Source organism: Bombus impatiens, unplaced genomic scaffold (assembly GCF_000188095.3).
Source record: "Bombus impatiens unplaced genomic scaffold, BIMP_2.2 scf_0135, whole genome shotgun sequence".
Taxonomy (NCBI): domain Eukaryota; kingdom Metazoa; phylum Arthropoda; class Insecta; order Hymenoptera; family Apidae; genus Bombus; species Bombus impatiens.
Genome location: NT_176554.1, coordinates 2,343,117 through 2,358,129, shown reverse-complemented (window position 1 = coordinate 2,358,129; position 15,013 = coordinate 2,343,117). Strand labels below are relative to the sequence as shown.

General features: G+C 40.8%; 4 protein-coding genes across 9 annotated transcripts in view; 2 read left to right on the top strand and 2 right to left on the bottom strand.

Annotated features, from left to right (window-relative positions):
• Positions 1-323: 323 nt before the first annotated feature.
• Positions 324-1,160, top strand: LOC117151292. The gene is made up of 2 exons (XM_033319120.1): positions 324-774; positions 855-1,160. Exons 1-2 carry the CDS (start codon positions 565-567, stop codon positions 1,158-1,160), a joined length of 516 nt encoding a protein of 171 aa, XP_033175011.1. The 5' UTR covers positions 324-564.
• A 2,104-nt stretch (positions 1,161-3,264) lies between these two features.
• Positions 3,265-9,054, top strand: LOC100741895 (transferrin). Its single transcript, XM_003486864.2, has 9 exons — positions 3,265-3,529; positions 4,056-4,285; positions 4,729-5,032; positions 5,710-6,050; positions 6,695-6,945; positions 7,103-7,338; positions 7,713-7,992; positions 8,279-8,582; positions 8,875-9,054. Exons 1-9 carry the CDS (start codon positions 3,442-3,444, stop codon positions 8,962-8,964), a joined length of 2,124 nt encoding a protein of 707 aa, XP_003486912.1. The 5' UTR covers positions 3,265-3,441; the 3' UTR covers positions 8,965-9,054.
• LOC105680328 lies at positions 8,389-14,127 on the bottom strand. Of its 3 annotated transcripts, none has more exons than XM_033319039.1 (8): positions 13,730-14,127; positions 13,148-13,621; positions 12,943-13,063; positions 11,562-11,813; positions 9,962-10,402; positions 9,643-9,815; positions 9,326-9,530; positions 8,389-8,640 (listed from the first exon to the last, which is right to left on the bottom strand). In XM_033319039.1, exons 1-7 carry the CDS (start codon positions 14,056-14,058, stop codon positions 9,341-9,343), a joined length of 1,980 nt encoding a protein of 659 aa, XP_033174930.1. In that variant the 5' UTR covers positions 14,059-14,127; the 3' UTR covers positions 8,389-8,640; positions 9,326-9,340. The 3 variants fall into 3 exon arrangements, with proteins under 3 accessions (XP_033174930.1, XP_033174931.1, XP_033174929.1); XM_033319040.1 differs by lacking the exon at positions 8,389-8,640 and having other exon boundaries at positions 9,038-9,530; positions 9,962-10,174; positions 10,241-10,402; XM_033319038.1 differs by lacking the exon at positions 8,389-8,640 and having other exon boundaries at positions 9,038-9,530.
• LOC100740976 (glutamate receptor U1-like) overlaps positions 13,893-15,013 on the bottom strand; it is a 9,832-nt gene continuing 8,711 nt past the window's right edge. For 3 of the 4 annotated variants that reach the window (XM_024365418.2, XM_024365417.2, XM_024365419.2), the window contains one exon: positions 13,893-14,406. In XM_024365418.2, the coding sequence (XP_024221186.1) occupies positions 14,242-14,406 (165 nt within the window). In that variant the 3' untranslated portion in view covers positions 13,893-14,241. The remainder of the gene's footprint in view (positions 14,407-15,013) is intronic. The other variant, XM_024365420.2, reaches the window with a different exon arrangement.

Genomic DNA, 15,013 nt, shown 5'->3' with positions numbered 1-15,013 from the left:
CCAAACTTCGATTCATTTACCGGCAGATGTTCTGAAGAATTTCCTACATAGATCGGTATTCGAGTAAGCTTGCATTTTTTAAGTTACATGAATTTCATGAAGATGAATTTTCGTAAAGTAGTAGCAATAACTTATTCATTCCAACTTGTTAGCGCAAAAATTGAACTTGGTTACATAGATCGTAGTATGTACATTATCTCTGTCACACACTGTTGCCGAATCTGTCTTGCATAATTATTTCTTTGATGATTCATTCACTGTTCCTACTCTAAAACTACCTTTGACTTGCTATGAAGTACTTTTGTGCCGCAAAGTTACTTAAAGCCGTTTCATCGGATACTGTTTTCGTTTCACACTTTGCACAGTAGCCCCCTTTGCTTTGCCTCCCCTCCCCCTCTTTCTGCTTTCTCCTCAGCTAGCATTCCTTTCACGCTCAGGCTTGTTTTATCAATTTCTTTTGCATACTTTCCAGTATTCAAATGTCCGTTGGCTGGTTTTACGATATAAACGTCTCCTTTCCTCTTTCTGAAGTCTATGTTCTCCAGGTTGTCATGCTTCGCTTAAATGTGCATAAATACGCGAACTCTAATCATCGCAGGTCACAATCAATACAGTTCACGAAAGTTTCCCCGTAAGTTCGTTAAACTTACTTCGATTGCGAAAAATCTGACGCTTGTTGTTCATTCACAGCTGATCAGATCAGCTCGTGACGCTAAGCACTACGATAAGGAAACGCTGTTCGCAGGAGGGATGAAAAGGATTACCGAACATAGGGTAAGTTTCGAAATAAATTTACCTTTTCGCGCGTTGAGACGAAGCAGAGAAAGACGAAGCACTTACGTTTCGTGTTACAGTTGGTTCGCGACCTTATAAGACGAAACAGAGCCGAGTTGGCAAAGATCGAAGGAGAGATCGAAATCTGGAAACGAACATACAGCGAGTCGGTGAAGATGTTAAAGCAATTGTCAATACAGGAAAACAATCTGACTGCCGAATTGAAAGATACTCTGCGTTTACGCTCTAATCGTTCCCGAAAACACAGATCGGAAATAATGAAACGAACGTGTGTAGCGCATGTAGTTCAGAACAATAGTCAAGAATCGTCGCTCCGTGAGACAAGTTCGGAAAATAGCAGGTTACCAACTTATCCGGCTTTGTAACTGTAACTAGTACCGCCTTCTTTAAAATTATCTGATCTGCGATCTTTGTTTCGATTCATTCAATTTATATCGTTTCATTCAATTTAGAATGCTTAGTCGTCGTTTCTATTTCATATGCAGCTTCCGGCTAATGTACATATGTGCGTTTTTACGATCGTGTTGAACGTATCAGAAACAATCTATCAAAATTATCGCGTTTCAAGCCTAATTAATTTGCGAACATCGCTGTATCTCTTCGATCGAGAATATGCAAAACGCCTGCAGATTTTCCCAAACTCTGCCGATATAATTCATCAGGCGATATGAATATGAATGAAAAATACGTAAACGTAGGTTGTTTAAAAGTTAATTACAAAATTGCAAGAAAATTTCTATTCGATATTTACGGCTAGATTATCGTATTAATTCGTGGTTTTTCTTATGAATGGCAAAAATATTTTGATCGTAAAAAGTAATATTTGTATAAACAAACTCACCCTTTTATAAAACTAGTGATTTATGAATGGTAAAGTAGACTTTGATTGTGTAAATAATATTTATATGTACATACTTCTACCTTTAAAAAACCAATAAAGTAAATGTATTAAAATATACTCGTATCAACGATTACTACAAACATATGCCTGTTACAATCTTTCGCATATCATATATAGTTTTTGCTTTTTTGTCGTCTTACGATTTTTGCGGATGGATAAACATACACAGATTTGTTATGCTTCCAAGATCAGGTCGAATCTCCCGGTAAGGTCACAGTCCCTGGAATTTCCCAATGCAAAAGATACCGTCCCCGGCTTTTCCGTTTAACTTTTCCTCTTGCTCGAGGCGAAAAAGAATTTCTCGAGGATCGGCGATAACACGTTAACTGTTCCGCGATGACACAACGGGAACGATAATTTGAACAAAGAGCAAAGGTTAACCCGAGGTTACGCTGCAGGTTATATTGTTATCGAAGGCAGATGTTTTCGCATTTTCGCATCGATCAAACTCGATGCGTCTCTCGTCGCGAAAAGATGTAGAGACTCTCGGTGGGTCGTGGTAACCTTGACGCGAGGGGAATCACGCGTTCATTCGAAAACATACCGCGTCGCAATCGACCAATCATGGCATATTGTTGACCGTAACTGCTAGCTATCCTCGACCGCCGTCGATTAGCTCGTAAACCGTGTCGCCTTGTGAAACATACGCTTCGCGAAAACGAGAAAAGAATGGATTTTATAGGGGTGCAGGAAACTGTAGGGGGATGCAACGGACACAGAGTGGATAGCAAGGAGGCGTTCGAATATCAATAACGAAGCGAGGTTTTAGAAGATCACGGAGATTCGAAGCTTGGAGCTGTTAGATCGATGTCTTGATCGATTTCTTTTATCGATTCTTTGTGAACTTTTAAAATTTTAATACGTTTCGAGAGTCTTGACAAGGTCGGAAGCAAATGTAGTTTAACACGTACAAGTTAAAATATGCATGGTTATATAAACGATTAATACTTACTTGTATTATCAGTTAAATTACATTACGGTAGGTTCATGGTTATTTCGTGCCACTTTAACCGACCGCATCTTTCTCGAGATAAAAACCATTGAACAGAAAAGTCATTGACTCGTTATCGTTCTTTCTCGTCCGACTAAACGTAACCTTTATCTTTGATCGATCGCGAGAGCTAAAAAATTCCGAATTCCACTGCGACGAGTTATCAAAGGTAACAAGTTCGCTTGCCAAAAACATGATGCGAAATCGAATCGGCGAGTATTTCTCGTCAGGCAAACAAAACGCGACTGAACGGTTTCGACGATCATTTATTTTACGTTTATTCTTTATCCGCCTTGACGACGATACGAGATCTTCGGTTACTGGATCAGACGTGCTCCTCTCCGCTCTGAGATGCAGATTCGAGGTGTTCGAAATCCCGTGGCTACCTGTGCGCGCGAACTCGCGCTATGCAAATGTGTCCGCGAATATTTGCCTCGGTGAGGGGAAGAGAAAAAGGGAAGAACAGAAACAGACGGAGAAAGAGAGAGAAAGTATTATAGCAACGCCGCGATGATCTATCTCCGTCTCTGATTACTCCCTCCAGATCGCAGGTATTACGCGAGAACACAAGACGAGGAAAAAGGCGCTCCTCTATATAAACGGGCTGAGCAGGCTCTGAAAGCAGCTCGTAGGATCTCGCAACAGTTTATCGCGTCTTCAGTTTTTCTATCCGGTTGCGCATCTTTCTTACGTTCGATATTATATTCTCTTCTCTTGACGTTTTACTCGAGATAATTTGTGTACGCTGACGGCTATGATCTTCCGTCGTTCTGCCCTCGCGGCTCTCGCGTTCCTTACGAACGTGATACTTCTTACCACAGCTCATTCTTCTGAACGAATCTGTAAGTATGAGAATACGGTTACAAGAGCTACGTGTTCCGATCAATTGTCTTTTCCAGGAACGAAACGCGAACATCCGAAAAGCAAAATACGTGCAATGTATAGCTATAGGTGGTCATAGGTAGATCGCGGATTCGTATCTTTGAGAATAGTATTAAAAAAGTAGAATCTCGGTGGAAACTTGCTTTACCTGTCAAATCTTACGGAAAGCGTTTTGAACGTTCTAAAATACCAAAAATATTCTATTTTTCCATATTATGTGCGTTCTGTGCAATTTTACACTTTCGAGTGCCTTATCCGCACTTAAAAGTCCGCGGTATCCAAAAGAATTTCCGTAAGTGCGGTAGAATCTCCTATGGCGTTGCAAGTGCGTACGGATGTTTGCGAACTTCGTGTTAGAAGAATTAGAAAAATAAAGAAATGTTTTTTTTAATATGAAATAGAACAAGCATGCATTTTATCTTATTGGACGTCGGCTGTGTCTTCGTGTACAAAGTGGCAATTTCTTATGATTATTTATTATTGCAGTTACGATATGCGTCCCCGAGGTGTATTGGAAAGAATGCGCGGACATGATCAAAGACTCAGCTGTCAAGGGAATTCCAATTTCGTGCATCTCTGGTCGCGATCGATACGAGTGCATCGAAAGGGTTGGTAAAAAGGAGGCCGATGTGGTAGCTGTCGATCCGGAAGATATGTACCTGGTGGCGAAGAACAACCACCTGCAGGAGAAAGCCGGCTACAACATTGTCGAACAGGTGAGACAATTTTAATTTATGATTTGCAAACGTACGAGAAGAATTGACGGGGGATTTCTTTAATTTATTTTACGACGATAGTGTATGTTAGTTTCGTAAACAATTTCTGTACAACATTTATTGTACATTTTAAATCGTTATAGTTTTTAATATGTAAAGAAATTGTCTATTTTTTTAATTATATTCGTAAAAATATTTTAGAATTTGCACAAAAATTCACAGTCTGTTAATCTTCTATCGAAAAAATAGAACTGGAATTGGTAAATTGGATCGGTAGCGATCCGAGAGTTCTTTACGAATATCTCGTTGGACTACGAGAGTCCAACATTTTCGCGAGAGAAAAAAATTGTTCAGAATGTCAAGCTTTTACAAAGGTATTTCGAAATCGTCGAAATCAGGCAGCAGATAGTTTCTTCGCAATTTCACCTTGGAATTTGCATCAGGTGAGAACAAAGGAGGAGCCACACGCGCCGTATCGTTACGAAGCTGTGGCCGTGATACACAAGGACCTGAACATCAACAACGTGCAAGGCTTGCGTGGATTAAAGTCCTGCCACACCGGTGTGGGCCGTAACGTTGGTTACAAAATTCCGATCACCAAACTCACTGACATGGGAGTGCTGAACAATCTACACGATCCAGAATATTCAGCGCGCGAGAACGAGCTACGCGCGTTGAGTTCTCTCTTCTCCAAGGGATGTTTGGTCGGCACCTGGTCTCCGGATCCAGCGATCAACCGCAGACTTAGTAAGTTTCTCTAACTACAGCGACGACGATAGCGGTAATACCCATAGTAACATAGAACCAATTCTATTTAAAGTCGCTATCTATCTAAAATCGTAGCTGAGCCCTCGCTGAAGCGACAAATTTATTTTTTTTTATTTTTAATTTGTGCTTTACCATTTATCCAGCTGGACATTTGGTAAATTTTTCTAACAAAGCGACAAATGAGAAACTTTTCATCGCATGCTGTTGCAGCTAGTTTCGAACAATAACTAGCGAGTATCGTGGCGTATACATTTCTAGATTGATTTCACATTTTTCTATCGATATGATCATGACAGTCGTATCTTATTAATGAAATTTCAGAAGATTTTGTGTAACATATTCGTAATAAATACTCAGATACGTTCGCCACTCGTTGTACTTCGACGGTATTAAAATGATGTTGCGCACACGTATTGCACTGTTAAAGTGGCTACGAAAGATATCTGTGCATATTCTTATTATTATCCTAAAGTGTTCTTTCTCTAGCAGGCTCTTTATTTTGTATACTTGCATCGTATATCGATTCTGTATACTTACATGAAAGTACTACTAAGTCTAATTAAGCATTACATAAATCCTATAATAAATACAACTGTGTATACTTTTTACAGTCACTGTATATTCATGACTGACCACGTTTGCGTTCGATTTTTCAGAGGAAACCTATTCGAATATGTGCGCTCTTTGCGAGAAACCGGAAGTTTGCGACTACCCGGACATTTACTCTGGATACGAAGGCGCGTTGCGATGTCTCGCGCATAATGGCGGTGAGGTAGCGTGGACGAAGGTGATCTACGTGAAACGCTTCTTCGGCTTGCCAGTCGGCATGACACCTGCAGTCCCGACCTCAGAAAATCCTGCTGATTACCGATACTTCTGTCCGGACGGTAGCAAAGTACCGATAGACGCAAACACGAAACCTTGCACCTGGGCCGCCAGACCTTGGCAAGGATACATGGCCAACAACGCAGTGAAGGACGTAGAAGCGGTTCAAAAGGTTCCTTTTTACTTTTTTTTAATTTCCCCCTTCCTTTTTCTTTTTCTCTTTCCTTTCTTTTCCTTGCAGAAGAATATGTGTACTACTAACTGATCAATACTGATTCTGAGTGTCGTATCATTGGATTCTGATAATCGTAAATACTGCTGAGAGTTTAGTAGCGATCAGTAATGACAAGTAGCGCATAATAGTATCCCTGGGTCATATTTCTAAGTTATTAAAACTTGTAGCTCGTAGCTGGAACCTAGCAGTGGGATACCAAATCATTACCGGGGAAATACTAACAGTCGGTAATATCGGGTACCTCTTCGGTATTATTATACCTTTTAGTAGTTTTCAATAGCTTTTCTCCGCTCTTTCTTACCTTTTTTTCTTATAGAAACAACTTACTGAGATCTACTAAGAAGTATAATATCGAAAAAGCATTCAAGAGTTCTCGCAACTGCCGAGTACTTTTTCGGTAATGCTTTGGTCCGATCAATGAAATCTACCGCGGCCAGTTTTAAGCTACCAGAATCTTCGATAGTAATCGTAATACACGTAATACACGATAGTGGCTACCCAGAAATATTTCTTTTTCGTATTTTTCTTCTTCCTCGGCAAATCTCGTTGGTTAACATTTGAACACATTGTTGATCGTGCAGGAATTGACTGATCTTGGTAAACTAGGAGAGGAAGAAAAGGCAGCTTGGTGGAAAGACATCATGCTACTGGACGAAAAGACTTTAGCAGTCCCCGCGTCACCGGTATTGCCCGCGAACCACTTGAAAGACGCAAAATATCTTGATGTGATCGAAAGAAACTCTGGAGCTACAGACAAAAATGCTCGATGGTGCGTCTGGTCCAAAAACGCTCTTGACAAGTGCAATGCTCTTGCAAAAGCAGCGTACTCGAGGTAAATCACGTTCGCTCTTCTGCTTTTACACGATAATTTATCGACCGATAATATCGGTAAATTGGTAGGTTGTGATGTTGATCTTCGAATTTTATCGTTTTAATCTGAAATAGGATAATTGGAGGATTTATCGTTGTTCATTTTCGTGTTTCGTCAGAGATGTCAGGCCAAAGTTCGAGTGTCTGCTCGAAAAGAGTCAAGACGACTGCTTGAAAGCCATCAAGATAGGTAACGCGGAATTATTGGTTATCGAAGGAGGTTGGGCTTCTCACGCGATCAAGGACTTTAACGCGATCCCCATAATCGCGGAATCGTACGGCCCAGGTTCCACAGACTTCGGCGAGAGAGCAGCAGTGGCAGTTATCAAGAAATCTTCTTCGATAAACAAAATTGGTAAGAAATAAGAAGCGTTATTCCCGGCTAATATCTTAAAAAGCGTCGTTTCTCAAAAATCTCTGTTTTATATACGCAGTATGAATGGAAAATATTATTATATTATATAATAATAGAAAAAGATTTCATCCTTTCATCGGACGATAGGTTAAAAGTTACAGGTCTATTCAATTTTGATACTTCACTGTCATCACCGAATCGAATGAGAAATTTTTTAATGAATTAGGAATAACAGTGTTGTGATAACGATATAGTAATGTATCATGAATCATGATACCCATACAGGATATATAATAACACGTGACATAGTATCGGCTTATCTATGTGATAAGATAATCGGCTGTACTCATTGTCGTTTGTTGAATTGATTTCAGATGATCTGAAGGGCAAGAAATCTTGCCACAGTGGATACAAGGGTGACTTTGCCGGTTGGACAGCACCGTCGCATGTATTGAAACATAAAAAGTTTATATCTTCGGAGGACGATCTAGCCAATTTCTTCACGGCATCGTGTGCCCCTGGAGCGCCAATCGAGTCGACACTGTGTCAACAATGCGTTGGAAACTCGGCGAGCAAGGACGATCGAATCCGAGAAGCGAGCAAATGCAAGCCAAATAACGAGGAAGCGTACATCGGCGGCAAGGGTGCTCTCGCGTAAGTCGATAAACTCCCAAACTGATTGATCGCAATCGCGCATAAATACACGAAATATCAAATATCAAATGTTTCCTCAAAGAAGAAAATATTCTAACGTTTTCGAGCGAGAGTGTCGTCTTGGCATGTAAATAAAATTCACCGCGGTAAAAACGCTAGAAATGTACAATTTTTCACGCTGTTATGAACAAAAATACATACGACGTCGCGAATATGTTGCGTTGATCTGCAAGATCTTTTATAATTCTTGTTTTTCACTTTTTCTTCTTTTTTCTGTCACATTTAGTTGCTTGTTAGAAGACAAGGGAGATGTCGCATTCCTGCCATCGCCAGCTTTGTTGAGCGACGTCGACTCTTCAAAGATAGAGTTACTTTGCCCGAATGGAGGACGCGCTGCTATCAACGAATGGCAGACATGCAACTTAGGACTGGAGCCACCAAGGCTGATCGTCAGCTCGGCTGCTAAAACCGCGACCGCTTTGGAAGAGCTCACTCATGGTATATTAGCCGCCAGTGGCCTGTACTCGAAGCGGCCCGATCTTCTGCACCTGTTCGGCACTTGGTCCGACCGATCGAATATACTGTTCAGGGTAATCAGCTTTCCTCCTCTTTTCTCCCAAAAATCAGCGATAATCTTTTTATGTAGAACTGAAAATTCTGTAAACTTAAATGCTTTATTTCGTAATTTTTTCTTCGCGTATTTTCTTCCACGACTTGTTCGGTAGCGTGATAACGATGGTTTTATAAAATCCGTATGAAAGCATGTGAAACGTAGCGCGCTAAAGAAAATACGAGAGCTAAGAAACAAGCGCTAGAGTTTTGTACGTAGTACTTCTACGCTAGGACAAGTATCCAATCGATTTTGAACTTTCTCGATTTCAGAACGAGGCAAAGGGTCTCGTATCAGTGAACAAAACGTGGAACAAGTGGAACGATTGGCAACAAACCCAACAAACTTACGGCTTAGCATGAAGCTTGAGAGACACTATTCCTCGTCGCAGGTTTCAGATGGACGTGACGCTGTATATTTAACGATACAATAAAATAGCATAGCAAATAATTGATTTTATTCGTTTTAACAACAATCTGCATTTCTTCTCTTTGTACCAGAAAGTTACAAATATGAAACGAAATCATGACACAAAATCATCAGAATCGAGAACAATGTAAAGCCGGAAGTTAATCCTACGCCAATAGGCGAGAACCACATATAACAAATAATAACAAGAGTAAAATAAAGTAAATAAATATACAATTAAATTCGAAATATAATCAAAATGATTAAAAAGAATAATCAAAATGGTAATTAAAAATAAATAAAGATCAGTCTTACCAATAAAAATCAATTCTACGGATCGAAAATAGTTTCTGTGGCAGGTATCCTGGTAACCTGCTGCAGGAAAGGTTTTGATATCCGACCGTATCTGCTGCGACTGTATTTTTTGTATACCACATTGAAACTGTCCTGCTGCATTTCCGAATCTAACACGCGCCGCAATATTATAACACGAAGTGAATCGATCGCCTTGTCTTCTAACCTGAAAATAATCGCCTGATATTATATTAGTTGTACATACAACTCCAATTATGTAAATTATTCTCTCTCTCTCGACAAGTTCGGATAAATGGAGTTGCGAAAGCGATGTTAACCTCTGGGGCGAACTAAGAACGGCGGATAGTAAACCTCTCCAGAACAACCATCGGGGTGTAGTATTGTCCCTTGCGACGTCCAAACCGATACCGAGCAGCAACTCTAATACTGTTATGCTGATCAATCTTGCGGATATTCTACAAAATCGCTCGTCCAGAAGCGTGATGTCGATCTGAAACATTCACGAAGAGAACAACAAGTTATGTGTTAAGTAAAATTCCATTTAAAGCTGCATAGAGCCATAAAGGGCCTAATAAAATCAACTTAAGGATCGAATAAATAAGAAACGAAATAATAATAAAAAAAAAAGATTTTCACCATGTAGCAGCCGCAATTGTATAGAAAGGTTCCAGTTTCCTCGGATATGTTGATGTAATGCTCGCAGCTGATGAAATGATGCGTAAAAAGGCTAAACGTATCGGCGAACGTGATGTTAAAATTAAGTATTTTCAAAATCTTCCTCTCGCAATCGACCAACAAGTCCTCTCTTCCTATGTAAAGATCATTGGCGAGGGACACCATCTTCGCAGCCTGCGTATAAACAACCAAAGCGTAAAATAAAGAAAATGTTTGCGAGGAATAGTCCCAGTCGCTTACCGACGGAATCTTATGAAATTTCTCTTGTCTCTTGAGCACGATCCACAAACTGGCCAACGCGTACAATTGGATCATCGTCGTATCCACGGAAAGCTTGTCCATAACGGCGTCGAACAGCTTCACTGATTGATACACGATGCGCGACGGATATCGGCAGTGTATCTACCAACAATAACGAGATTTGTCATTGTATGCGTAACGTGCGAGACGTCAATTACCAGAAGCAATGCTACACAGAGTTGTTTCTATTAGAACAAAACCAAGACGCTTTAACGAAGACACGCGAAGATAAAATGGAAACGACATGATATGTCTGGATTAGGTGATTTTGTAATTTCGACATTGATTCGTAGCCGAGAGAAAGTAAGGAGTTTTTATCGTTCAAGAAAGAACAAGAATGCAGATAATAGGAACAGTCATATTCGAGGGAGATCATGGAAGATCGTCTGACGTGCTGAGGAAGATCCTAGTACGAGGGTAACGCTCGATAAGACGTTCACTGCCACTCAAATTTTATGTTATTTGCTCTAGAAACCGCGATAGATCGAAATACATATTACACCATCGGTTCTTAACTCGTAGTCTGCGAACATTCGGCTACGTGGCTACGAACTTCTCACGCGTGCAAGCTATTATTATATTATTAGACTAAAAAATGTGTACTATGTGTATTTATTTATTTGTAACGAATGTTTTCTCTTCAGGAAGGACGTTAATGGACGCGGGAGTTAACGCAACTTCTAATTATACATATTTGGCATATTTTACGGGTTTTGAGTGGTTTTCATAATTTCACTCGATATAAATATAATAAAAAGAATTATAGAACAGAGACAGAAAATTATTTAAAGCGATAAAAGTTAAGAGCCGCTGTACTATACCATAACATTTAATTTTTGCAAAATATTATCGAATGTTATTATATTTGCTTTTTGTATACTTTTTTCTGATAATTTTATAAATTACATCTAACCAAATTCTCTCCTAGTTTTTCAAATTTCTCATTCTACAAACTCGAATAACGACCACCCTGATGACTACAATCAGGTAAAAGTTTCCGGGTAAAAGTACTACGTAGCGATAGGAAGACCACGTGTTCGTTCATAGGTTATGGAAAAATCGGTAGAATCGTCGAATACACGCGCGCCATCTTCTCTGTTCTTGTTGTTTTTAAAATTATTTCGATATTAAATTATTACTCGCCGGAAGACGAACAACGACACTGTCACTGTGCTTAAAATGGTTTAGAAAAGGACAAACGAGAGGAGTACACGTGCATTCGACGATTGCGCCATTTTTTTTTTTTTTTCGCTCTACTCACTCCAAGACGTATTATAAAAATGACGACCAGCCTCCTCTGCTCCGCGTTGATGTGCCTCGTTAAGAAACTATTCGACAATTGCGGTGCTTTTCGCTCCCTTTCACGCTCGATCATCGGCAATTCATCGTGATATTCTCCATGATACAGTAATTCGGGGGGGGAAAGATCGATTTCTTCTTTGAAATCTTTTCGATATTCCAGTAGCTCGCCCTTAACTGCGCTTCTGTTATACTTGGTCCGTTGAATCACCACCTTAAAATTTAAATTGAAAATAGTAGACAAATAGATTGAGTCTTTTAGATGGAGCGTATTTGTGAGAGTTGGAAAGTGAGTATATATCTGAATAGTAACGATAACCGATTAGGGGAAACTCGATGAATGGGGTAGGGAGAGACGAAGGGTCGAAATGTAAATGAACAGGAAAAATCAAGGGTGAGAAATAGCGTGTCATTATGAAGACGCACCAGTAAACGCGGAGAAACTCTGCAGGTGTTGAGAACAAAATTTCGACCTCTTAATATATCGTTCATGTGTATACGTATAAATTATAGATATTTAGACAAAAAAAATTATGTACGAATCTATACGATTTTAATTATGTACGAATATGGTCGAACGTATATACACTCGAACAATTTATTTAAAAATAAAAGTTCACGTAAAAGAGCGCCTTAACTTGTCTTTCTTCGTTTAACCCTTTCGCTTCGAATGCCGCTTATAAGCGGCGCCTGCGAGATAACCCGTAAATATGAGCGTCACACTTATAGATGACACCTATGAAATGATCTGTGAGTAGGAGCGCCGCATACAGGCGACGACTACGCGACGAATCCTAGGTTCGGCAGCTCGTACATCGGGCATTCACCAATGCCATCTGTAGTCAATAATATATGTTTTCGTTATCGACAGAACATTTTCCGTTGATTTTATCGATATATTGGATTTCGCTTCTTAAAAGTTACTCAGTGTTGAAACAGTGTTGTTCATCGAAACGTCTTACGCGATATATTTCAAACATCCAAACGATCGTATACTGTTTCGTATTAAAAAATCTGTTAAATCCATTAACAGTGAACCGATATTTCATATACGGTTCTTACAAGAATTATTGTTATTTAAGACTTAGGAAAATTTATATACAGCAACCACGCACACTGTGCGCATTTCTGGCGCGCGCTTCCATTCAGTGACAGTACTTCGGCGGATTGGACTGCCGAAGCGAAAGGGTTAAATCAATTGTGTCTCGAGTTGCGCGCAACTGTCTGTATCTTGCGAATACGAACATGACCAAAACTGAGATTTCGTACGTTCGATCATTGACGGCAAGTTCCATTCCGATGGGACAGGTGTTATTTGAAAAAAACATTTAACGATTGTCTACCTTGATAGGAGTCTTTGGCGGTGGCGGTAGGAATGATACGTCGGCAGGCGTCGCTGTTTTTATAGTCAGCAACGTTTCCTTTTCTCGAGCGATCTTCGGTGAGTTGGTCAAAATTTGTTTTCTGTCAGAAATTAAAGGCCGCGTCCGTAAAACGTGAACGCGTAACGTATCGAGCAAAAAAGATAGAAATATCACGTAGTCGTACCTTTTGTCGTTGACCTTGTTTGTCGATCCTAGAGTTACAGTTATTTTTTCTATTGGCCTCGATACTGATTTATTTAGAATCGCGTATTTATTAACCGACCCGAATCCAAAACTTTTGCCGCGCCAATCTGTCGAAGATGAACGTTGCGACGTATTATGTGTGACGGTTCGCACCGGCTGAACGGAACGAGATCTGCGACGGGGTATCTTAGATGGCGGAAGCTGTTCTATTCGTAGCTCCTCTACCGAGTGTCCTTTTCCAAACAATTCGTTCGACATTTCAATCTTTTTTGATTTAATTCGACGAACAGGGAGGCTCGTTGTCTCGTTTACCTGTTTAGGATCATTTCTTCCGTAGGATGACGTGACTTTCGACTCGATTTTCAAGTGACACAATACTCGTTTCGAATTGGAATTTACCCTCGGAGGGCAACTCGACCTCGAAGCGACACTCGACCTCGAAGCGACACTCGACCTCGAAGCGATATTCGACTTCGAAACGACACTCGACTTCGAAGCGACACTTGACTTCGAAACGACATTCGACTTCGAAGCGACGCTCGACTTCGAAGCGACGCTCGACTTCGAAGCGACGCTCGACTTCGAAGCGACATTCGACTTCGAAGCAACGCTCGACTTCGAAGCGATATTTTTCTCATCGAAATGTATATGAAACGGTGTCTTTTTCGCTCGTACGCTTCGTTCAAGCTCGCGGCTCACTCGGCTATCTTCGTTTCTCAAAGGTGTTCCCTTTCTTCGTTCTTCGTTCGAGCCTAAAGCGTGGCGCGTATCGCGCGAGATCGATGGTTTCTTTTTACCGGTTGCCACATTTTCCTTTTCACTCGATGGCACAGTTTCCTTAGTCGGGATCTTCGTTTTTAAGAAGCGCGCGTTTTGTCCCACGTGAGCCATCTATGCCGATTTTCTACAAAATATTCTCAGAATTTCTTTTCAGAAACTGTCTTCTATTCGATCTTATCCGATCGCTCCGGGGAAACGCGCACAACTGTGGCTTTGTTTATATTTACGTACTAATTTGATAACGCGTCGGCACGAGAGGACGATTCGCGCATAATCCGACAAATATCCGCCTGACTAATTTCCCGTAAACCGTTGATCGCCGCGAGATCGTTGCTCTCGATTGCGGGACACTATTCGTTCGACTAATAACACCAAACAGGTGACTAGATAAGACGAGATCAAAAAGAGAAGTAGAGGCACTGCGTCTTCCAGTTCTACCGAAGACCAACCAGATTTTGCCTGAAATCCCAAGAAGATCGTTATACTCGACTCGATACGATCGTTTATGTCCTGTCTACAAGGTTTATACCTTGGCAAAGTGAACACACAGTGGTTCACGAAAGTAGTCGAATACTGTTAGAAGTTACTTATGTGGCATCGAGTGCGAGAAGGACAACAGCGTTTTCACGATACTGTTTAACTTGTAGCGGCACATGAGTTAAAGGACAATACGAATCATGTTGTTGTTTTGCCTCGGAGTTTCAAGATCGTTAGGATACGCGTAATGTAAGAACAAATAAACTCCGAGCAAAACAATGTCGCCGCTACGTGCAACCGTCGGACAAAAACGAATTTGAATTTTCCGACTCTCCCCCGACCAGTTTAAATAAGCGGACCCTGATCAAGGTGGCCGATAACATCCACGGTAGCATCCGAATAGCGACAGCCCGGCCAATCGTCGGTGAGTCGACGTATCACCGACTTCTCGTCGAATTTTCGGACGCGACTCGTCCAATCGTTCGGTAGCGACAAAATACGCCACAGTGCGGTACTTCATATGGAAAACCACGCCAGGCCCTTCCGTCTTCAACGAACGTCGACGCCTCGCCTTCAACGAACGTCGACG

Excerpts from the sequence above, each read along its gene's own strand:
- LOC105680328 (XM_033319039.1), bottom strand. The coding sequence starts at position 14,058 with ATGGCTCACGTGGGACAAAACGCGCGCTTCTTAAAAACGAAGATCCCG. Across the intron at positions 13,622-13,729 it reads AAGTCGAGCGTCGCTTCGAA|GTCGAGTGTCGCTTCGAGGT; the intron begins GTCGAGCGTCGC and ends TATCGCTTCGAG. Across the intron at positions 10,403-11,561 it reads TTTTTATAATACGTCTTGGA|ATACACTGCCGATATCCGTC; the intron begins GTGAGTAGAGCG and ends TATTGTTGGTAG.
- LOC117151292 (XM_033319120.1), top strand. The coding sequence starts at position 565 with ATGTGCATAAATACGCGAACTCTAATCATCGCAGGTCACAATCAATAC. Across the intron at positions 775-854 it reads AAAGGATTACCGAACATAGG|TTGGTTCGCGACCTTATAAG; the intron begins GTAAGTTTCGAA and ends TTCGTGTTACAG.
- LOC100741895 (XM_003486864.2), top strand. The coding sequence starts at position 3,442 with ATGATCTTCCGTCGTTCTGCCCTCGCGGCTCTCGCGTTCCTTACGAAC. Across the intron at positions 4,286-4,728 it reads GCTACAACATTGTCGAACAG|GTGAGAACAAAGGAGGAGCC; the intron begins GTGAGACAATTT and ends AATTTGCATCAG. Across the intron at positions 7,993-8,278 it reads GGCGGCAAGGGTGCTCTCGC|TTGCTTGTTAGAAGACAAGG; the intron begins GTAAGTCGATAA and ends TGTCACATTTAG.